Source organism: Desmodus rotundus, chromosome 6 (genome assembly GCF_022682495.2).
Source record: "Desmodus rotundus isolate HL8 chromosome 6, HLdesRot8A.1, whole genome shotgun sequence".
NCBI classification, from domain to species: domain Eukaryota; kingdom Metazoa; phylum Chordata; class Mammalia; order Chiroptera; family Phyllostomidae; genus Desmodus; species Desmodus rotundus.
Genome location: NC_071392.1, coordinates 152,021,081 through 152,044,500, shown reverse-complemented (window position 1 = coordinate 152,044,500; position 23,420 = coordinate 152,021,081). Strand labels below are relative to the sequence as shown.

The window sequence follows — 23,420 nt, the reverse complement described above, 5'->3', positions numbered from 1 at the left end:
GTGGGGATCACGAGAGTGCTTGCTTGATAGGGTTAGTGAGAGGTTACCCAAGACAAAGGGTTACCCACAGTACTCTGCGCAAAGGGCACATCTGAGAAGCACCGTCTGCTACCTACGGTGAGCATTTCTGAGTTTGCTACACAGTTCTTAAACATTACAAGCCTATGGGGAAAAAAATAAAACAAAACAAAACAACAACACAGGAATCTGGATTTTAATGAACCCAGACAAGTTTCTACAAGTAGGCAACTATACTGGGTAGGTCGATGTTAATCCCCAGCTTCCAAGGCTTCAAAGACTGATAACTGTAGCAGACTCAAGGTGGCCTTTCTTAAGTGGGGGAGGGGGGTTGTGTGATTCCCTCACAGGCAAAGCCTGAACCACAATGCGTGGTTTCCGGCTGCCCCAGCTCCAGTGCCTGACTCCCACGGTGCTGCTTCCGTGTGCTCGCTCTGGAACGTGATCACCTCTCCCCCCTATCTCGAATATTCTCCTCGTCCACCGCATTCCAGCCTCACTGGCCTTCTCCTTGTCCTCCAAACACATGCCTCACTCTCCTCTCTTTTTCTGCCAGGAAAAGAATGTTCTTTTCCTGATCTTCTCATGGCTCCTTCTTGTCATTCAAGTCTGCTTACATGTCACCCCCTCTGAGAAGCCTTCCATGAATACCTTGGGAAGAAAAGGCATTCCCGGGATATATCACTCCTCCCCAGTACACATCACTTACTTTTATTATCGTGTTGGCACTTATCACTTGATATGCTTGATATTTCCTTGTTCGGTCTATGTTTACCATCTCGAGCCCCCGCCACAACAGAAGGTTATGGAAGACGACCCCTGTCTATGTATTGACCACTGCATTTCTAGCTATTGGGTTGGCCAAAAAGTTGTTTATTTTTTTCTGTAAAACAAAAGACACATTTTTCATTTTCACCAATAACTTTATGGATTTGGATGTTTTGAGTATGTCGGCTATCTCCTGCTATTGGCTCCTACTGTGTAGAGGCCAGGGGTGCTGCTAAACACCTTCCAATGCATAAAACAGCCCCACAGCAAAGAATTATTTGGCCAAAGTGTCAATAGGACCAAGAAACTTGGCAAACCACTTTCGACGTGTTTGATCAGTCACAGCACCTACTCCGTACACTGCACAAATTTTTTGCATTTCAGTTGAGTATTTACCTTTCTTGAAATAATAAAGCATCATGCACTGTGAGTGTTGTATCTTCTTCCATCTTCAATATTAAAATGGCTGCACAAAAAATTCTATTTTGATAAGCTGTCCTTTAAAAATGCAAGCTGCTATGGCAGCTGTCACAATACAATCTAACACAGTTGTTTTGAATGACGTTAAAGACAACTAAGCACTACTAGAGCCATCATACAGAAAAAAACTAAATGAACTTTTTGGCCAACTCAGTGCTAGAAGAGTACCTGGCACCTATTAGGAACTCCATACATACTGGCCGAATTAATGCATGATGAAATGCAAGGATCATAGGGGCTTGAAGCCAACACATACCAACGGCGTCAGAGAGTCCGTACACCCTTTGCCCGTACGCATCTGTCTTGTCCCAGATGAAGGTGTAGGCCAGGTTGGAAGAGGCCTGGAAGGACTTCTGGAAGAGGTGGCCCTCCACAGCTACCATCAGGTGGACCTTGATGAGGTTCAGGGGCACCGTGGACTGGGTCATAGTGATCTTCAGCAGCGACTTGTAGCCCGCGGTCCTGGAGCTCAGGTAGCGAAGCTTCACGTTGGAGCCAGGGAGCTCGATTTCTTCGTGGAGAACCTGGAAATACAATGTCGTGAAACCCTGCCTGCGGCCACCCTCACCGAGGCACCACGCCCTATGTGGGGCATAAGACTGCTTCCCAAAGCGGATGCAAAACAACAACAACAACAAAAACAAAACAAAAACTTGATCCTACACCATGGAGTGAAAGGGCCGAGGTTATGATTTTTGGATTAATAATTATTCTTGGTCACTGTTGTGTTTCTTTTTAAAAACCACATGGTTGGCAAAAGATGTAAATAAGAACAGCAGGCTTTATTGCTAGCTGCACGCAAGGAGGCCACGAGAGGCTGTAATTATATGAACCTGCAACTTCCAGTGACAATTGGTATAAAGCAACAGGGAGGCAATAATGCAATCTGCCCTCTGTTGCAGCACCGACGTAGATCGTTAAAGCGCTTCTTACCGTGGATCTCTGTGACTAACAGGAATAAAAAGCAACTTGCAGGTAGGCTGCACATATGTACCTTGTTTTTATTTTATGAAAAGCTCTGGTCATGGCCAAAGTCTCGGATGACTATCTGGAAACATCTAAAGTGTCCAGGAGAGATTCGGTTTTCTCTTCAGTGACTACAAATTCTATTGTCCTACGTTTTGTTTCTCCTTCTAAGACTGGTTTCTGGACCGCCCAGGGAGAGATGTGGTGGGAGGCCGTAGGCCGGCCAGGTTCGGTCAAGACAGTATTGAGCGTCCTACCCTGGTTCCTGCCGTTCCTACCTGGGTCTCGGGCACAATGGGGTTCTGCCCCGGTGCAGCGCTGAAGAAGGTGGACAGCGGGGAGGAGATGATGATTGGATCTGGCCGGACAAAGCCACTGAGGTCACAGCTGGGGATGGAGTTCTCCTCTGTCTTCATCACCAGGGTGTCCATGGCGTAAAAGCTGTTCCACGGCAGCCACACGGTGCGCTCCTGGCTCATGAATGGAGCTCGCTCAAAGTGCAGGGTCAAGGAGGCGCCCCCATTGGCGATCAGGTCAAACCTGGAGAGGAGATTAGTGGGCTCCCTGAGAGGGTGAACTCACCTCAGACAAGGCAGGTACTCTGACCTCCGCACCTGACGGTGGGGGGTCGGGGGCAGAGCACGCAGGAGAAGAGCGTGGGCTTTGGAGGCAGCCGGGCTAGCTGGCACCCAAACTCTTCCACTTCCTTTTTGCGTATCTGTGGGCAAGTTACTGACCCTCTCCGAGCCCAGGTCTCTTCATCTATGAAATGGGAGTAATGACAGTGGCTTCACAGAGCGGCTGAGAGAATGCAATGTTACGAGAGCAGAGCACGGGTCAGCAAACTAGGCCCACGAGCTCAATCTGGCCCATCACCTGTTTGGTATAACCAGTTCACTGGCATGCAGCCACGCCGACTCATTTACTTACCTTCTCCAGATGTTTTCGTGCTACAGGGCAGAGCCAAAGAGTTGTAACAGAAATTGCATGTCATGCAAAGCCTAAAGTATTTCCTGTCTGGCCCTTTGCAGAAAGTGTTTTCTTGCACCTGGTGTAAAGCACTTAGGATCGTGCTAGGCTAATAAGCAGTGGGATATAATGACACTTATGTAATGTATACAGCGGTATGCTGGGGTGCAGAGAGGGGCTCACTAAAGTTTCCTCCTCACCCACCTGTGTGCTGTTTCTATTTTTCTGTTTCACAGCACCTTAATTTTCTGAGATACAGTTGACATATAACATTATGTTGGTTGTAGCTGTAGAACAGGATTTGATATTTGTGCGTTTTGTGAAAGTCACCATAAAAAGTCTAGTTCTCGTCCGCACACATAGTTACACAGGTGTTTTTCTTGTGATGAAAACTTTTAAGATCTCTTAGCAATGTTTTTTTTTTTTTAGCAACTATTCTCTTAGCAACTTTCAAATAAACAACACAGTGTTATTAACTATCAAAGTCACCATTCTATACATTCCATGCCTGGGATATTTTTATTTTATAATGGAAGGTGTGCACCTTTTGACTCCCTTCACCTATTTTGCCCTGTTTCTGATATGGTTGCCAGGTATTCTTACACTACGCTCCTGTTTGTTCCTCAAGAGCTGGGCAGAGGTGTCTCACTGGGAGAGGGAAATAAAGGTAGTTCTTTCCCAATGAACAGAAGAGAGGAGGTAAATGGAGAGAAGTCTCAGCTTGCAGACCCGCCAGGGTCTCGGCACTTTGAAGACAGTGGTGCGATGCTGTTTACTTCAGAATCCCGAGCAGCTGACCGCGTGCCTGGATCACTGTAGAAACTCAGTGAAAACACACGGACCCACGGGCTTCACCCGAGTTTGCTAACACCTTTGGTGTTTTTAATAGACGTGAAAGGAACGGATGCAGTGCACGTGAATATCGAGATGAGCAACAGAACATGCACAGCACAAACTTTATTTATTGCATTAATTTGTGTGTGTACAAGGAAGTGGGCAAAAGTAGATTCATAATAATAATAAATAATATAATTAATAACTAAATACTAATACAAGAATAAACTGTGTTTCGTGTACTCACAGCCGTAAAACTACCTTTGCGCACCCGTGTGTTTATTTTGGGGCATGCACGCTGCTGGGGTCAGTTTGCAGAGGGCACAGAGAGACTCAGACGTTTTGAAGGGAAGCCATTCCTAGTTGGTACGCTAGACTCCAATCACCAATGTTAGTGGCACACACCCACTACTGTACACAGACGGTGAATGAAGCTCCTCGGGGCATTCCCAAACACACCCTGGTCCTTCCAGGGTTTTGCAACCTGAATAAGTCACAGAACCACACGGATGCAGGAGCTTGGATGGGTGGTCTGGGAAGTGGATTTGGGCCCTAATGAGTCAGGAAGCAGCTGAGGGAGATGGGGAATCCAAGGTGGGGACAGACAGCAGGCCAAGGATTCAGAAATGTCCTCTTGTGTTGTCACAGGACTTTGCAAGGCAAGGGTGCTGGATTCTAAGAATGACCAAGGGCCCGAGGAACTCCGCAGAGCACACGGTCTTTGTGCTTTCAAATAATTAGATATGGCTGCAGAAAAGTGTGAGTGAGAGACCAGAAACTCGGCGACTGTTGAGAATTTGGTGCAAGTCATGAGCCGTCTTCTTTGGGTTTCACAGACGGCAACAGGAGGGTAGGGCTACCGTGGGCTGCTGATATCTGAAACTGCCTGCGAGGCTACCATGGGACATTAGAGAATAAGACCAGTCTCGGCACCAGAGCGAGGCCAGAATCCCAGTTCTCATCTACACAACGCATGTATGACTTTCCAGACTCCAGTTTTATAGAAAAAGCGTTGCATCTAATTTATAGCCATGGCCTCCTCTTCCATTTGGAATAGAATGTAATGGTGTGTGTGTGTGTACTTTTTATCTCGGGGTGGGTATGTTTCCCCCTCCCATAGACTTCCTCTATCCTTATCTTTCTCTTTAAATGGCAACTCCATGCCCAATGGATTAAGAGAACGACAGGGCTTTCATCTTGGTGGGGGCTGCCCAGGGTGCGTGTTTCTAATCAGAAGATAATAGGGAAAGGTTGTCTCCTTCACACAGCAGGGTGGTGGCTAAATGCATTTAATTAGATTTCTCTGATTACATCCTACCTCCTCAAAACAGGAGCAAAAACAACGCAGCCCCTAAAGCCACAGATGAAAGCAGAAGGGGTTCACCACAGGACACGCTGTCATGCGGGTCCTTGTCGCCCTGCACTGCCTTTGATTTAAAACAGGAGTTTCCAAGAAGAGCTGCTTTTCCTTCTTCGTCCTAGAAGCCACCCCCCACTACACACACACACACACACACACACACACACACACACACAAGAGCATTTACCTGACGTGGGAGAAGGAGGAAGTTGACTGTTGGCAGCCCTGAATAGCTTGACTATTCTATTCATTTTTATTTTTGATAACACACCAAAAAGCAAAAAAAAAAAAAAAAATTAGCTCTGGGGGGACCCTCCCTGGATGCCTGGCCCGGTGGGCATTCCAGTCCACCATGGGAAGCCCTGTGGTTCTACGCCAACAGCACTGCCTGCCTCTTTGCCTGCACCCCAAGCCCCAAGTAGGCTGAGCCCCACAAGCTACTTACGTGCCATCTTGGCGGGTGATGGTGTAGCCATATTTTGGGTACTTTACAAAAGACACGTTCACACCAACCAGGGGAGTCCCATCTGTAGTTACCACTTGGCCTCGGATAAGAGACACCAAGCTGAGAGAAAAAGAAACACTTCTTTGAGCCACACATGGGGGAACAAGGAGACAGGGTCAAGTTTCCTCCCCTTCCCCATTGCCACTGCCCCCCCCCCCCCCCGCCCCCAGGCCTCATCTGGTCCCTAAGGCAAGGAGGAGACTTTCAACACTAACTTCGGGCTCACATGATCATACCGCACAGAGAAGAGTAGGCAAGGGGGTGTTTCAACGCTTGCTTTCCCTGACAAGCAGAATGGGTGACATGTTGGGGTGAAATCCAGGGGCAACATCTCCACCTGTTCAGCTGGGCAGCACAGAGGATCTCTCCCCCTGTGTGACTTTGGCTCAGCCCGAGCTTCTGGATGCCCTCCTCACTCATGCTTTACCTCAGCTGGCACAGAGGGTATTTATTACAGGTGGGCAACAGTTTCCCCATCCAGCTCCTCCTTTCCTTTCTTGTCTTTGGAGGAAGGCAGTGCCCCCTTCTCCTGAAGGCTGGCATGTCGGAGTGGGTGGAGGGGAGCCCAGAGAGGTTTATTCTGAGGTGGGGGCATTTATATACATTGTTTTTCGCTGCCCTTTAAGAGCAAAGTGTCTCACAATCCATAACTGCCTGAGGAAAAGAGGATATGGGAGATACTTTTTTTTTTCTAATAGAACTATCTTGGATTCTGGATTCCATGTAGCTACAGATTTCTCTTGTATCAAATTCCTGCTCTCCTAGCAGCAGGGGAGGTGGCTGAAACACCACTCAGCTTTTGCCCACTGTCGGAGAAAGCGCCCCTCTCTCCAGGTGACAGTACCTGGAGTTTTCCCAAGAATGCCCGTATCTGGCCAGCTACTTCTGGGAAATCCCATAAAGACATAGAGATGCCACAATATCCTACTCAGAATCCATGGAGGGAGAATGCACACGCCTCCTCTCACTTAAGGCCCCTTGGCTGCACGGAAACATGGGCTAATGAGAAGCTTCACTTCTGCACTGAGTCCCCACCCTCCCAGGTAGGTCTGCAGCTGTATCGTTGGCCTTCCAGCCACTGGTCAGTCGGGCCAAGGCAGAGGTTTTGAGGTTCCTGGACACGTTCCCAGTTTCTGGACTAGCTCATCAAGCTGACCCATTCTTTGCCAGAACCTTGTCCAAACCTGCTCAATTTTTGGAATGTACTTAATTCTGCAATCCCAGGTAACCCCCAAATTGGAAGGATGCTTTCTCCAAGCACCTCTCTTTTTATTAGCAATGCCCCCAACTGTTCGACTCCAACTCTTGGATGATCTCGGGGGGCTGAGACTGTTCCACTGACAGCTCTAATTGTCTCCTCCTGGCTGCCTAACAAATGAAGCCCATTTTTAGCTGGTTCCAACCACAATGCTAGAGTCTTTTGAACGTGGAAAACTAATTTATGCAAATAATTCCTTTGTTCAATTGCTTTTCCTTATCTTAGCTCAGACTGAGGTTTCTCTCAGGTTTCTCAGACACAAATTTTAAAATCAATGATGTGTGTTAATGACCATAAGGTAGAAAGTACTAGTGATGAGAAAACAAAATTAGGAGTCCCCCCTCCTTTTTATATATATATATATATATAACAGATATATATATATATGTTAGTTCTTTTAAATCATTCTTGTAGCATGAGACTTTGCAGAGAGCAGTAGGAATAAAAGTGGCTGGGTTGCCCATGATGTCTACCCCCTATTTTTCTAATTCTTCGTTGCTCCTGGCTTCCTATCATTTCTAGGCCGTTGATTTGCAGAAAAGATTCAGCGAAGACATGCTATCAATACATTCCTATTTATGATTACTGATGTGTAACAATTATCACATTATCTAGATAGTGAGATCTGCTCTACAAATTACAGTGGTGGAGTCACGGCATTTCAGTTATTTTTGTATGCCATTATCTAGGGAAATGCCTTCTTCGAAGTCTTGGAGTCATTTTTTTTTATTCTAGTTTTGTTCTTCATTACTTGTCAGACAATAACGTGGTGACATTCACATGCTTGGTGAACTTCAACCTGAGTCTTGAAGTAAGGTTTTGCGGTTCTGAATTACGCATCCACGCTGATGTGTTGGAGCGTGGGCTCATTTGGGTGGGGCACTTTCTTGAAAGCAGGTTTCTTCTGCCCAGATTCTGGGGCTGGCCCACCAAGTATTTCGGAGTCCCTGCCTGCTCTCCCGCACCTTGGCCCCAGGTGTCTTCTGGAAGGGGTGTCTATTGGTGAGGAAGATGAGAAAAAGTTGTATGGAACAGGTGAAGAAAGAGTATGGACAGGAGATGGTCAGGAAGTGACTAGATTTAGGGGCGAAATAATGGCGTGTTACCAGGAAGCTGATTGAAACAGACGAGGGGCCTTCGCTAGGAGCATTTACAACATAAGCAAACCGGAAGCAAACTGCACCGAAGTGCTTACGGCCTCGTGCGCGGACCTGCTGGGAGCACAGGAAAGCCAGGAGCACCCCGTCCTGCTCTCACAGGAAGGGAACCAGAGACCTCAGCAGCCTGCAAGGACAGAGCGTGCTCACCTGCTGTTGAAGGGGTTGTCTCCAGGGATGATGTGGGTGCTGTCTTTGCCGGCCAAGAGCTTGATGCGGTCGTAGAAGGACTTCACGGCGGGCGAGTCCGTCTGGCCCTGCTGGATGATGTCCAGGGGGTCCCGGGACCCCCGGCAGAGCAGGCTGTTCTGACAGGCCGACTGCAGGCAGCAGTCCGGGTCCAGGCAATCCACCAGGCCATCTGGAGGGGCAGAGGCAGAGCCGGAGTCAGTGGACTCGATGGTGCAAAGCCGCTCAGAGATGCCAACACCTCTGTCCGGAGCACCCGCTACCTTTCCCGGAGGCCTGACTCAGCAGGTTCCACACACTCCCAAAGGAAGCCATGAGTTCACCTGGTTGCTTTTGGGGCTACCTTACTGCATACCTGCAGGACTGTCTTGCTTAGATTCCCACCCCTCCATCCCTTTCCTGGGCTCATTCCTATTTGCTCATTTACCATTTAACAAATGTTTGAGGGCCATCCGTGTTCTACGAATAAAACAGGGAACAAAGAACAAAGAGTGATGGTGTCTTGTCCTTGAGGAGCTGACAATACAGTGGGGGAAATAGATACAACTCGGCCTTTAAGACCCAAGATAGGTGTGGCCTCCTCCTCCAGGAAGCCTTCCGGATGATGTCCCTGGCTAGGTTAGGTGTTCCTGTTCTGGGTTTCCTGAATCAGAGATTCTCAGGAATGGTTCTGCATCACACTCCTGTGAGAGTCAAGGGCCTGCCCCAGGCCTCCTCAGCGACACCTCCAGGAGCAGGTCCCGGAACCTGCCTTTTATCCAGGATTCTCAGGTGACTCAGATACATAATACATTTTAGAAACAGTTGTTGCCAACTTCCTTGTACTAGAATTAATTACCTTTGTATGCTTGTCTTCCTGCCTGGAAAATGAACTCTTTGAAGAGAACAGTGTCTTATTTCTCTATTTGCGCCTTGCTCAGTGCCAGCCACAGAACTGGGCACTGAAACCATGTTTGTTGAGTGAATACATGACTGTTTCCCTTTCCTTGCTCATTTGGGGATGCTGCGAATGGGGGATGTTGCGAATGGGGGATATTTAAGGCAGGGGATGCTCCTTGGAATTCCCTATTAGAATGGATTAGCTGGCCAACCCTTACTCACTCTTCTGGGAACTGCCTGAACCCAGTGGGGGAGCTTGGAGAATAACTTGCTTGCACTTCCCAGATCTGAGAGCCAGGAGTTTTTGGGCCACGATTAGCATCACAGAAACACACACTCAGACCCCGGGCTGAATCAGAGGCCTGGCTGTGTGCTTTAAATTTACTACGGTGTAATTTTTTGGCACTATCCTTCTCGTTTGGTTCCGCAAACAAAATCGAAATGTGTAATTTCACCAAAGTTCCACTGTCATTTAGCAGTTAATGTACAATTATTTGAATGCATTGTTTTCTTTTTAGCAAACAAATACATTAGGAGGTTACATGTTTTGCTTGGCTGTAGGTGACTAAAACTACCCTCTCACCTTCCACGTGGGCAAATGAGGCTCCTGTGCCCCCTAACACAAATAAGGTTTACGAAATTTCCTGGAAATGCAGACCCGGGAGGGTGAGCACGCACACACGCTTTAGGGACTTTTGACGTCGAGGCTCTGAATGCCTCAGCTCTATGTGCTGGTTGAATCGGGTGCTCCCCAGAACCCCAGAAATTTCACACCCGCGAAAGGGACTGCAGAGTTTGATTATCAGCGGCAGCAGGAGGGTGCCGGGCTGCTATTTCAGGCCCCCTGGTCAGTGGATCCCAGAGCCCTTGGCAGAGTAAGAAAAGGAAAAGAAAGCACAGTGTTCTGCCTTTAACGTAACCCTCCGTGGACCACCTTCACTAGATGGAAGGAATCTGCCATGAAATGCCTGCTTTGGATTTAAAAATATCCTGCTGAGATGGGTTGGCAGCACTTCATTCGGCAGCTGCAGAAACATCTCGAGTGAGAAGAAACGCCCTGGTATTAGTGCTCCAGATTTCTTTAAGGTTGCTGGCCTCTTCCCATTAGGAGTTCCATCCATCCCTGGTGGCCTTTCCCTCCTGAAGCGGGGAAAGTGCCCACCGCCCACCCCAACCCATTTACTCACCCGCTCCATGCAACCAGCTGGAGGACCTCGGCAGGCTCAGATAATAGGACGGTTTTCCTATAAAGAACTGAGCATTCTCCTCCCCCAGCCCCCTCTAGTATGCCGTTCATTCTGGACTTGTGAGTACTTCGAAAGTGTGGCCCGCAAATCCCCCCACTGTTTTGATGATTTGTATTCTGGGCTTTTTATTCAAGGGCCTGTCTGGCAGGAGATGTCCTACAAAACACATGAGCAATAGCAAATAGCAAATGCTAAAAAAAAAAAAGAGCGAGAGAAAAAACATATAAATGATTTCCTCCTATGTATTTACATCTCCCTGCTCCAGAGATGGTGTGTTTAGGGTTCGATCCATTATTCGGCGTGAGCACACGTGATGCTGTAATGACCTCATCATGTTGCATGATTACGGGCCGCCGCCGCCCAACACTTTTGAGGCGATGCTGTGAACTTTAAATGGGCACTGCAATCTCCCAGTGGCCTGTCAGTCATGAGAGTCGCATCTTTATGCCAGCAAGCCCCTTGCGTGGCATCTGACATGGCAATCTTCAGTAAATTACCCTGTCACTGACAATCGCGCAGTTATCTCGCAAACAATCAAGCAGGCAATCAAACGGCTCTGAATTGCCAGTTCAGGACCCGCGAGGCTGCCAAAGTCTCCATTCAACGGGGGCGTGAAAGCGGCACAGCCCTCCTGTGACACTGGACGGTTCCTTTATTATTTATACACCTACTTGCGTGTTTGTCTGGTTGGCTTCCCCCACGGTGCTGGTGGTGCCAGAGGTGTGCAGAGCCCTTGGAAAGGGCCTGGTTCTGACTCAGCAGTTATGGGAAAGTGGCCCAGGCCTTCCCGGCTGACCCCCAGTGGGTCTGTGTAACAGGTGCCCATTCACTTCGCCCTGCCTGGTGTGGCCACAGGGAATTATCTAGGTGCTTCCTGTCCGAACGTGTGCTAAATCAGAGCTCTGGCTGCGTGCCACGTGCAGACGCTAATTGTGCAGTGTGCTAATTGTAATGGCCATTTCAGAGAAATAGGGGCGTGGGGGAACTTTCTGGGAACAGTGGAGAGGGCATTCTTTATATTGCTTTTGATCAAGAAAATCAGAATCTTCCATAAGAGTTCTGGCACATGAAGCAAAAATCAGGTTCATGCTAAATTGAATCCTTTGAATTAGAATTCCCAAGGTAAAAAGCACTGTCCTCCTCAAACCACCCCACCCCCCGCCAAAAAAAAAAAAAAAAAAAAAATCTACACAGCATCTGAGGTAAGAGCCTGGCCTGCGGAATCAGATGCATTAGGGTCTGAAGCTCATCTCTCTCTTGTCCCTGGCTGTGTGAGCTTAGGAAGATAATCAACCTTGCTGAACCTTGATTTCTTTGCCTTTAAAACTGAGTTATAATAGTACATGTATCATAGGGTTATGTGATAGGGGAATAAATGAATTGATATATACATACATAATATCAGCCTGACAGATAGCATATGATCAATGAACTGTAGGTATTCCTACAGCCAGAAACTCCCTGAAATTTTCCACTTTCCAATTTTTAAAAACTGGACATGCAAATAAATAAATTTAATATCCCCTCATTAGAGTCATTTACTGGTATGAGCTCGGTAAGTTGCATCTTGGCGAGAATGCTATGTTTCCAGGTAGTGATAAGTTAATAATAATTGACAGTAATAATTGGTGCTATGCACTGAAGAGGATTTATACTATTGATTTAAGTCCTCATGGCAACCTTACAAAGCAGAATGCTGACACCCTGAAGCTGCAGATGTTGGACCAGGTATCTGGGTTTGAACCTCAGATCAGCTGACCTTGGACGATAAACTACTCTGTGCCTCAGTTTCCTTATGTATTCAGTTGGCCAAAGGGTCCCTTATGTTTTTTCTGTATGATGGCTCTAGTACAAGGGTGTCAAACTCATTTTCGCCGGGGGCCACATCAGCCTTACAGTTGCCTTCAGAGGGCCGAATGTAATTTTAGGACTGTATCAACATAACTACTCTTTAACAGTTAAGCGAGAGCTTGGTGCTGCTGCTGGGTAGAAACAAGGTGCCGGGCCGGATAAAACAAGGTGGATGCTGGATTCGGCCCGTGGGCCTCGTGTTTGCCGCATGGGCTCCAGCAGCACTTACTTGTCTTTAATGTCATTTGAAACAATTTTGTTAGACTGTATTGTGATAGCTGTCATATCAGTGTGCATTAAAAGAAATACTTATCAAAATGGTGAATTTTGTGCAGCCATTTTAATATTGAGGAAAGCATGCACTATTTTTGGCATATTATGCTTTAGTATTTCAGGAAAGGTAAACACACAAAAAGATTTGCGTGGTGTATGGAGAAGGTGCTGTGAGTGATCGGATGTGTTAGAAGTGGTTTGAGAAGTTTCTTGGTACTGTTGACATTTTGGCCAAATAATTCTTTGCTGTGGGGCTGTCTTATGCATTGGAAGATGTTTAGCAGCACCTCTGGCCTCTACCCACTAGAAGCCAATAGCAGGAGATAGCCGACATACCCAAAATATCCAAACTAATCAAGTTATTGGTGAAAATGAAAAATATGTTTTTTATGGGAAAAACCAGAGACTTTTTGGCCATCCCAATCCAACATGAAGAAGAAGATGATGATGTTACAAAGTCCTGTTGGGAGGATTAACATTGTTATTCCATGTACAGTAGAAGGAACGGTACATATCACGTGAGTACTCAGTAAGTTGGGTATTACCCCCATTATCATGATATTAACCGACCCACAGAGTGAAAAACTGAGTTTCGAGGCTGAGTAAGTTGTCCCAGTGGCTAAGCAGCAGCTTTGGATAAAAAGTAGGAAAAGGCAACCAATGAGATCATCACCCTTTGTTTTTATCAGAAGGAGACGTTTGCTTCCCAAAAAGACTCGGAAGATGAGACAGTGGACACCCATCCATCATTGGTGGTGGGTGGCCATGAAATTCGATCACTTTGAAGGCCTGTCTACTTCTACAGCCGGGAAGGAACCTGGCTGGTTGTAACGAGCATCTGGGAAGGAATCAACAGGGGAAACAAGGTGGCTGGGAATTCATTTCCTGCGAGGCAGGCTGCTGAGGACCATGCCATCTCCCTGGGAGCTTCAGGGTTTTATACCATTGGCACAAGGTGGCGCCGACCTTCTGGGATGGCTACAGGTTTGTGTCAGCTATTCCTGTCCAGCCCCTTGCCTAGTTTGCTCTGCTGGATTTTTAAAGGAGCTCCTACATTGTCAAGAGATTTAACCTCAAAGCTTAAACTGGACGCTTACTAGTAAAGGTACACTCAGGGGAGAGGAGGAGGCCACAGGAGAGGTGCAGAGAAACCACGGCGAATATCTGGCTATTTCCATGTTGGCAGAAACCTGCGCATCGCTTCTGTCTGGGAAGGCTGCCCGAGTCCTTACATCATCCACATGGGGAGGGGGGCACTAGGAATGAGAGGATGTTTATGCCATTTATTTCCCTCTTTGATCTTTGTGAACTGTGCAGCTTACAGAGAATCTTGATGGAAGGATTTGCTTCAATTTTTCCTGCCTTTTGTTCTCTGTAGCTTGGTATGCAAGCGACTCCCTCCTCAACCTGCATGAACTCCCTGGCTTTCTTGGGTATTAAAGGCTTCAGAGAAACATCTAAATTTACTTTTCTCAGTTTCACTTTGTGACAAGGTGGCACAGATTGATGCCAACAATTCACTTCAGGTGCCACAGATAGCTCTGCTAGGGTCTGCACACAGTACCAGGCTGGGAACTGGCCAGCAGCTCCGGTTTAGAAATGAGTCCTGCTATTTCCAGATCATGGTTGGATGAGAGGAACTGCCAACCATCAAATCTCCCCTCCCTACTCATTGGGCAAGGAGACTGCAGAGTGAAATGGTTAAAGTGTGGGCTTCATAGACTCTATACTGCTCCATTTATAGGACGTTCAAGACCAGGCAAAGTTAATCAGTAATGGTAGAAAGTTATAAATTGTAGCTGCCTTTATGGGGAGGTATTAGATGGGAAACAATATAGGGAACTTTGTGGATGGTAGGAATGTTCTAAATCTTTATCTTAATTATCTGACTATACAGGTGAATCTTTACAAGGGCAGATCCAAAAGAAAAAAAAAAACCCAAATTACCCCAGGAATTATCTTCTGGAGGGCTGGCCCCTTGTAGTACAGGCTTCCCCCTCTATGTGAGTGTTCTGGGAACCCATTTGTATCAGTGTACCAGCTGGTGCTGTTGTGAGAGGCTGTGTTTGGCTTCAGTGAATTTTTTTGGAAGACTCTTTCAACATGTTTGCCCATTTCATGATGGGTGATTTACGAGCGCACCTGCCCACACTGTGCTGAGTGTTCAGCAGTGTTTGACCAGATACAGCATGACCCCCATGCCCCACCCTCCCTATTCACCCAATCTCCCCCTTGGCAACTTTTTTTTGTTTCCCCAGATGAAAAAATGTCCTCAAAGGGGAATGTTTTGTTGATATGAAAGAGGTGAAACAAAAAATGGCAAAACCACTAAAAGGCATCAACATCGATGAGTTACTGTGAGCAGTAAAAAAAAGCCTTGATAGATGTATTGCATCAAATGGAGAGTACTTTGAAGATGATTGAAGTTTAAGCATGTAAGAATATATACACAATTTTGTATAAATAAATCCTGGTTTTGTGGGTCCTTCCTCATATATAAAAAAAAAACCCAAAGTGTATATTGAAAATTATGTACTTTATGTGTTTGCCAAAAGACTGACTTTAGGCAAGATATCCACCTCTCTGTGCTGTGTCTTCCTCATTTACAAAGTGGTCATGGTGATGGTGGTGATGGTGATGATGGTGGTGATGATGGCGATGATGGTGGTAATGGTGGTAACAATGTTGATGATGGTGGTGGTGATGGTGGTGGTGGTGGTAATGGTGGTAATAGTGATGATGGTGATGATGGTGATGATGATAGTAACAGTGTTGATGGTGATGGTGGTGGTGGTGATGATGTTGGTGATGGTGATGATGGTAACAGTGTTGATGATGGTGGTGATGATGGTGGTAACAGTGTTGATGATGGTGGTGATGATGGTAGTGGTGGTGGTAATGGTGGTGGTAATAGTGATGATGATGATGATGGTAATCCCTCACAGGAGCCCTGGGAGGATTAACTAAAATAACCCATGTAATGTGCCTCTGAATGGTTTCTATGTCTTCCCTTCCTTTTGAGTCTTTTTGGCATCATCATATGGGTTTGTTTAGCACGCGGAGTGAAGTACTTGGCAAGTTCTCATTTCTCTAAGAAAGATTCAAGGAATCCCAGTGATGCACCCAGTAAGTCCTAGGGCCATGTTTGAGATCAGTTCATGATGTGGGGGGTAGAGGGGATGGCTTTGGACCATTAATAAAGCAGCAGAGAGAAGGGAGGAGGCAATAAGCTGGGGCAAGAAGGAGGAACCCGGGTACTGTTTGCTCTTTGGGAGGGAAATGAAGAAGGGGCAGTGGGGACTGGGGGGCACTCTTCACTCTGCTGGCTGGCAAAGGCCAGAGACTCCTGGATTTTAGCCAGAGACATAAGGGGGCTTTTGGGTAAAAAGAAATATGGCAACGGTAGGATTCATTTTGCCTTGGGAGTTATTTATTTTATGGTGAGCTCCTGAAAGACCATCCCTGATGTGTGTGGGGCTGCTGACCAGTATTATTTTGCCAGGCCCCTCTCTTTAGAAACAATTTGAGTTGCCCAAATCAGTATATCAGTATCATTCTGGCAGTCAGATCTCACATGATCTTGCAAAAGGAATACTCCTTCATCCAGCAGGAGCATTCTCCTTGCCAATCTGCCCTCTGGAATTGAACTTGGGCATCAGGCCTTCAGCTATCCATAGATGGAAATCCTTAGACATCTCAGGGCATCTGGTCAACCCACATGCATGGGGGTGAGCGTGAGAAATGGTAGAGGGTCAGAGAACACCCTGAAAGGGGATCAGGGCTCACCTGGGTCCTAATCTGGGCTGGGGTGCTCCTTTCAGGGGGCACTGCTGACCCTGGCTGGTCCCTGACATTGGAGAAGCACTTAGGAAATTTTAAGGAGGGCACAGCAAAGCTCAGGTGCACTTGCTCAGGATCGCACTGGGCACTTGGCCCAGTTAGACAAATAACAAAAGAATATGAGTCAGAATGGTCTGGTTTTAAAAATCTGTTCTATCATTCATTAGCTATGCAACCTTGGCAAGTGACTGACCTCCTGTGACTCCTGGAGTGTTCCCAGCTACAGAATGGACTTAATTGGACCTACTTCACCAAGGATCACGGGGATGCTAAAGATGGTACATGTGAAATGAGATGATGAAGGCACTGCACTCATACAGAAGAAGAGCTCGATAAATGGAGGCGATTCTTAATGATATTTCCTGCTCGCCACCAGGGAAGGGCACTGTTCCATTTGCATTTTGCCCAGTGCCTGCTGACGAGTTGGAAGTGAGGGATAATTGAAAGTATTCTGGCTTGATGCAACTAAGAAGTGAAAGGAATGGGCAAGGCTGACTTGATTTAACTTGGCAATATGAGATTAGTTCTTCATTGCCTCTGTTAGGTCTCCCGCATTGCCAACTTTTTAAAGCAATAGATTGGCTGACAGGGTGCTCATTTGGAAGGTTTCACCTGCCATTAATACCCTGGCTGCCTGATGGACCATTGTTCCAAGGCCCACCCCCCCACCCCCCGCCCACCCCTCACTGCCCACAGGGCAACTGCCATTTTTCAATTTTGCAAGCAGTAAAATTGTATTTGTATTCCTTCAGGAAGGCCTGTTGGAAGCTTTCCTCTTGCTTCTTGCCAACTCTTTTTGTCAGTTTCTGAATTCTGAGGCCAGAGAGCCTTGCCCCAAAGCACCTTCTGGCTTCTCTGATGACTTAGCAATGGAAGATCAATCACATCTCACCAGAGATCTGGCAGAGTGGAGGCCCCACTGAGAGCTGCTTTGCTGGCTTTCCTACTTTTCAGGATGGATGTGGGAAAGAAAGCAAAGGCTGCTTGGGCAAACCCTGCCACTGTTACCAAAGGCAGGGATACAATCCAGGTAAGAAGACCTCCCTTTGATAGGATGCTAGGAGCTACTGGGGCATCTGGTCGACCTCATCTACATGCATGGGGCTGAGGTGAGGAATGGAAGAAATTTTATGCCAATGAGCTGGCAGAGTGTGTCCAGTTCTGTTTCTGAATGTTTCTTCACCCAAACAAATGAAGAACAAAACAAACACAAACACCATCAACAAAAACCTTTTAAAACTATGCTTTTCAAGTTCTAACCAGCATTGGAATCACCAGGGACCTTGCTAAAATATAGATTCTAATTCTGTGGTACCGGGGTGGGGCTTGAGAGCCTGAATTTCCTACAAGCTCCCAGGTGACGACGGTGCTGCTATTCTGAGCATCCTATTTCCACAAGTCAGGCGTTACACTGATCTTGGTCAGAATGTGCTTCCGGACCACATGCCCTAAAATCAGCTCAGGGCATTAAAGTGCTGATTCCTGCCATCACCCAGACCTGCTGAGTTCCCTGGAGTAGAAACTGGGAATCTGCATTTTCAGGAAGACTCTCAGATGATTCTTATGCTCAGTAAAGCTTGAGACGCCCCTGCTCTGGATTCTTTAAAACGCCCCTCAAGTGTCTGTAGTGGCATATCTGACCCTGGGGGACTGAAGCAGCTTTTTCAAAGTATGTCTCCTTGGGGGATCTTACTAGGGGCTCCCTGAAACACAGAAGCGGAGGCGAGACAGGGGGACCCGCGGTCAAATACAGTTTGGGAGACGTTGGTGAAGCGCAGTTAAACTGGTTTCTCTACAGCAGGACTTCTCAGAGCCCGTGATGTGTGCATGTGCATTAGGACTAACATGGCAATGGGGAGCACGCAGCCTTTCCTGACCACGGACCCCGTATGGCTGAGCATCTCCCTCCGATGACCTAGTGCAATACAGGTTGGAGAGCACTTCACGAGGACACAGAGCTTTAGGTTTGGGGGCTCCATCCTTGGAAGGACCAGCCAAACCATTATCTACTCCATAGTCACAGCAGCAGCCCCGTGCCTGAGTGAGTGACCTTTCTGTAAAGTGCAGGCTTTTGGGTGATCAGGCTTAGCACAAACCACATCATCAGCACCAGCACACCAGCTCCGAGACCTTGGCCTTGGGCTCCCAGTGCTGCCACAAGCCAATTCATTTCAGCAGAGGGACCCTGTACTAGGTGACGGCATGCTGGGGGTCAGCGGGGCGATGAAGCACGGATGCCAACCATGTCTACTGTGAGCTAATGGTTGTCACTTCGGCAAAGCTTACTTGGCACCAGGTACCATGCTAATGCTTTGCATGCCTCTGCTCATTAAATCGCTGCCAGAGTTCCAGACATTGTTAGCACCTTTCTTTACAGATGAGAAATAGGACATTTAGAAAGAGATTGAATAAGTCACCTAAGACCACACAGCTTCTCCATGGTGCGGCTGGGTCTTGCACTCTGAAGCCAAGTCCTACGTGAAGTTGCCTCGTCTGTCACTGTGTAACATTCCTAATGGCCAGCACACAGGAGCCATTGCGCTTAAAACCATGACACGCTTAGTGCCTGAGCCAAGCTCCAAGGCAGCACTATGTCAAACAGGAGAGGAACAGTTTAAATACATGTTGAAGGGCAATGTCAGCCAGCCCTCTACCCCAGTCCTAACGTCACCCAGGTATATGTCTGACTTAGGTGGATCACCACGGGCCACCCCTGTGTGTTTCCGCAGCCGGTGCCTATACCCGTACCCAGCCATCACCTGGTAGTGCGCACGGGAACACTTTGAGGTGGGTTCACTGGTTTCCATTCTGCAGATGAAGGAACGGAGACTCAGAGAAGTAAAGGGCCTTCCCTACAATCGCACAGCTTGTAAATGATGGAGGAGGGCTTCATCCCTAGGCTGTCTACCTCCAAAGCCTCTACTCTTGGCTACCACCCTCGATTCACCATGGGAGGCTGAATTCATCAGAGCTGTATATGAACGTGCCCTGTTGACATTGGATAGCATTGAGGGACAAATGCTGAGGCTCCAGAAAACAGCTTCATTTTCAGGTGGCTGTTCTCTCTGTCTGTGTCTCTCATCTCTCCTCTCACTCCCATCTTTCCTCAACCTGGGCAGAGCCTCTAGGAATAACGATCTCACTTGCTCTGACTTTCCCACCTTGGGCATTCCTTGACAGGCCTCTTTGGCACAGTCTTACCCTTGTTAGCCTAGGGCCATGTTTTCTGTACCTGGGGATTTCTGTCTTGGCTGCTGCTGTCTCCCCCTTTTCTGTTACAAAAACCAGTGACAACAGAGAGCAGGGGCCTCTGATCTCAGCCACCGATTTCCCCAAAGGCCTGCCCTCTGCCCACAGTTTCTGGCCTCTGGCAGCCCTGGTCTACTGCCCTCCCACCCCCATCAACCTCCATTTCAAAGAGCCCACTGACAGGCCAGACAGAAGCAAGCGAGGCCAGTGAAGTCCAGCCTGGCAGGCGGCGGCCTGGTGGGGTGCCAGACAGTGTGACCTGCTGGGCCCCTCAGAAAGAAAAGGGACTGTCACTACTTTGAGCAACAGCCAGAACAGTTAAGTTCTGCCTGAGGAGAGACCCTGTCTCTTGGGGGGAGGTGGGAGGCTGGCCCTAGAGCTGAGAGAATCGGCAGGGGGCATGCTGCCTCTCCTCCCGCTGCATAAGGAAATACCAGACTGCCTCCTGGGATCTGGAGGTCTGTGACACACCGGCTGTGTGGCCTTGGGCTGGTTATTTTGCCCCTCTGAGCCTCTGTTTCCTCATCAGCAAAATGGAAATGATCATACCAGCTTCATAGGGCTGTTATTAAAGATTAAATAAACCTTATGCAAAAGCATCTAGCATATGGTAACCATCTGTTTACTCTGGCTTTACAGATGGCAACATCAAGTCTAAGAGAGGTTAAGTTCTGTGACAAGGTTGGGTGGCTGCTAGTGAGTGGCGGAGACCAGCCTTGGACTTGCAGGTCTTCCCCATTACTCCATGCCTCGCCAAGCGAGCCACAGTTTCAGAGGTTGGGGTTCACTGAGCAGTGACCCTCAGCGGCCCTGCCTGGCCTCTTTTCTTGGAGGAGGATCATGAAGCGTGTGTGCGTACGGCCATCGGCCCAGAGGAAGCGGGCAGACAGGGCGAGCAAGGCAGACAACGGAGACGAAGGGCGGCATAGCCAGGTGCTCATGTCTTACTGAAAAGAAATCAGATATCTGCCGTGTGGATTTCCTTTGCATTAATAAAATGATGTTAATGGTATACAGTGACTTAGGTGTCATTGTATGCGTGGACTTTTGAAAAATTTTTAAATGAAATGTACTAATCGTAAAGTAATCTATTGAATAAAAGACAACAGCTTCTCCAGATACTTCTCATTAAAGCGTTCATTCATTCAATTCATCTAATAAGGAGTTGACCAAGTCAGAGAGGGGCCCTGCGGCTATGGACCTAGACTGTAGAGGGGAAATAGACAAGTAAAAAATAAACGTATAAAAGACTCTGAGAGAGTGATATTGCTCTGAAAGTAAGTAAACCAGGGCAAAGGGATGGAGGAGATTTGCCACATTGGATGGGGGCACCAGGTGCAGCGTCTCTGAAGTGGTGTTTGGGTAGAAACCCAAATGAAATGGGGGAACGAGTCATGGAAATGTCTGGAGGAAGAGCATTCTGGGCAGAGGGAGCAGCTGGTACAAACACCCAGAGGGAGAGTGTATTATATGAGTTACAGGAACAATAAGGTGGTGGATGCTGGGCTGGGTGAGGGAGAGGAAGACAGGGAGGAAATAAGATCAGAGTGGAAGCAAAGACCCTCTTATGCAGAGCAAAGGAGGCCATTTTGCCACCTGGACGCCATTCTGTGGGAGGTGAGACGCTCTGGGAAGGTTGGGACAGGGGTGCGGCATTACCTGACTTTCAAAAGGATTCTTCTGACTGCTCTGTGTGGAATAGAAGCTGGGAACTAACAGTCTAGCCCAGCAAAGTTGGTGGAGATGGAAAGACATTAAGAAGCCATGGCCTTAACAGTTAGGAATAGAGGTTTGGGGGGACCAGACAACAGTGCATCTCGGATCTTTGTGACAACATGCACGGACCAGGGTGCCATGTGCAGACTCTGTGAATGACTGCTCAGGTCATGGCCGGAAGTGGGTGGCATGGGTGTGGCGCATCAGAGCACCAAACTTTGGGGGATGGGCCCCAGGTGAGCTGGAGTATTCTTCCTGGGCCTGCTCCCCCTGTGCTGGGTGATCTATGAGTGAGTGTCGCAGAGAGAAGAGAGGGGAAGTTTGCTCCGGTGATTGCAGGGTCCCTTCCTGTCATCTGCCTTCTTCATGGGTCCCCTTTTCCTTCCCGGACTCTGTGGATGTCCTTTTGGACTCTCTGGCAAACCTGACATATGACTAATTTCAGAAAACCGGTCTGAGAGAATGAGCAAGACATTTATATAGAATGAGGAGGACGGAGCTTCCCATCCAGGGTGTCCCTGCTGACTTGGGGCAAGCTCCTTGCTGGCTCCTCTGTTCTTTGTGGCTTAAACAGAATCCTCTATTGTTAAAGGTCAGCAACGAATTCAAAGATTTTTGTAACCCTATGCAGGCCACACAGAATGTGTCAGTGAGCCACCCGGCTGGGGGCCACTGGGTTGTGATCTGAGGGAAAACTGCACTCAGCCCTGACCGGCATGGTCCAGTGGGTTGGGCGTCATCCTACATGCCTGGGTTGCGGGCCAGGTACCCAGCTGGGGGCGTGCGAGAGGCCACTGATCGATGTTTCTCTTGCACACTGATGTCTCTCTCCCTCTCTGTCTCCCTCCCTTCCTCTCACTCTAAATGTAAATAATTAAAATCTTCAAAAAAAGTAAAACAAAACTCTGGCCAATAGGTGGAAATGTTTAATAAACCATTGTTGGCTTATTAAAAAACAACAAAAAAAACTGCACTCGAGCCAGAGGCGGTGGGTGTGGGATTGAGGGGGTCGATTAGAGCAGGGATAGAGGATGGATTTCTCATTTTGGAATGTTATGATGAGATGATGTTAATTAGATATGATGAGCTTCTGATTGGGGGCAGTGTGTGTTTTTAGAGTCTCGGAGTCACATTATAGAGGGAGATACTAATACTTAGAGCTGTCATTTAAATCAAGTGGCATTAAGGCACTTGCTACTAATGTTCTAGGCAAACCTTGCAACAGGCCTCTGAGGCTGGGGTTGCTGTTCCCAGTTTACAGATGAGGGAACAGGGGTTGTTGGGTGCATTAGGTTCTTTGTTCAAGGAAGCAAAGCGAGGAAGACCCAGAGCCAGAATTTATGCAAGTCAGCCTGAGTCCAAAGCCTGAGGAACTCAGCAGTGAGGGCACAGCTGACCTAAAGAGGGATTGGGAGAAGCAGTGAGTGTCACCAACGACAAGATCCCAGGGCCAGCTACCAACCACCCCCCTCACCCCCAGCACGCTCTTCCATACAAGCCCTTTGTTCCTGCAGCTCTTGAAAGAGAAGGGTGGATCGCAGGAGGTTGGAGCCCTGGGCCGCCCTCCACAGCCCCGTCTCTGCAGCAGGACTTCAGTGAGCCCAGTGACGTTCCCAGGGCCCACATGCCAGTCCAGCTGCTGCTGCCTCAGGATGCAGAGCTTGTGGCCTGTCTGCCCCCATCAGGCAGCCCAGAGCTGTCACATTGGAGAAAGCACTTGAGCTCCCCTTGAAATGGCATGTATAGTGCCAAGTCAGTGGTTCTCACAGTCAGCATCATCTGGACACTCATTAGAAATGCACATTCTTGGGCCCCAGGCCAGACCCACCAGATCAGAAACTCAGGGAGCAGGGCCCCGCGT

General features: G+C 47.9%; 1 protein-coding gene across 8 annotated transcripts in view; it reads right to left on the bottom strand.

Moving 5' to 3' along the window:
* Window positions 1-23,420, bottom strand: part of TENM2 (teneurin transmembrane protein 2) — a 610,087-nt gene that overhangs the window by 59,760 nt on the left and 526,907 nt on the right. For all 8 annotated transcript variants that reach the window (XM_045185001.2, XM_045185002.2, XM_045185000.2 and 5 more), the window contains 4 exons: window positions 8,466-8,676; window positions 5,841-5,960; window positions 2,511-2,772; window positions 1,523-1,790 (listed from right to left, as the gene is read on the bottom strand). In XM_045185001.2, coding sequence (XP_045040936.2) covers window positions 1,523-1,790; window positions 2,511-2,772; window positions 5,841-5,960; window positions 8,466-8,676 — 861 coding nt within the window. The remainder of the gene's footprint in view (window positions 1-1,522; window positions 1,791-2,510; window positions 2,773-5,840; window positions 5,961-8,465; window positions 8,677-23,420) is intronic.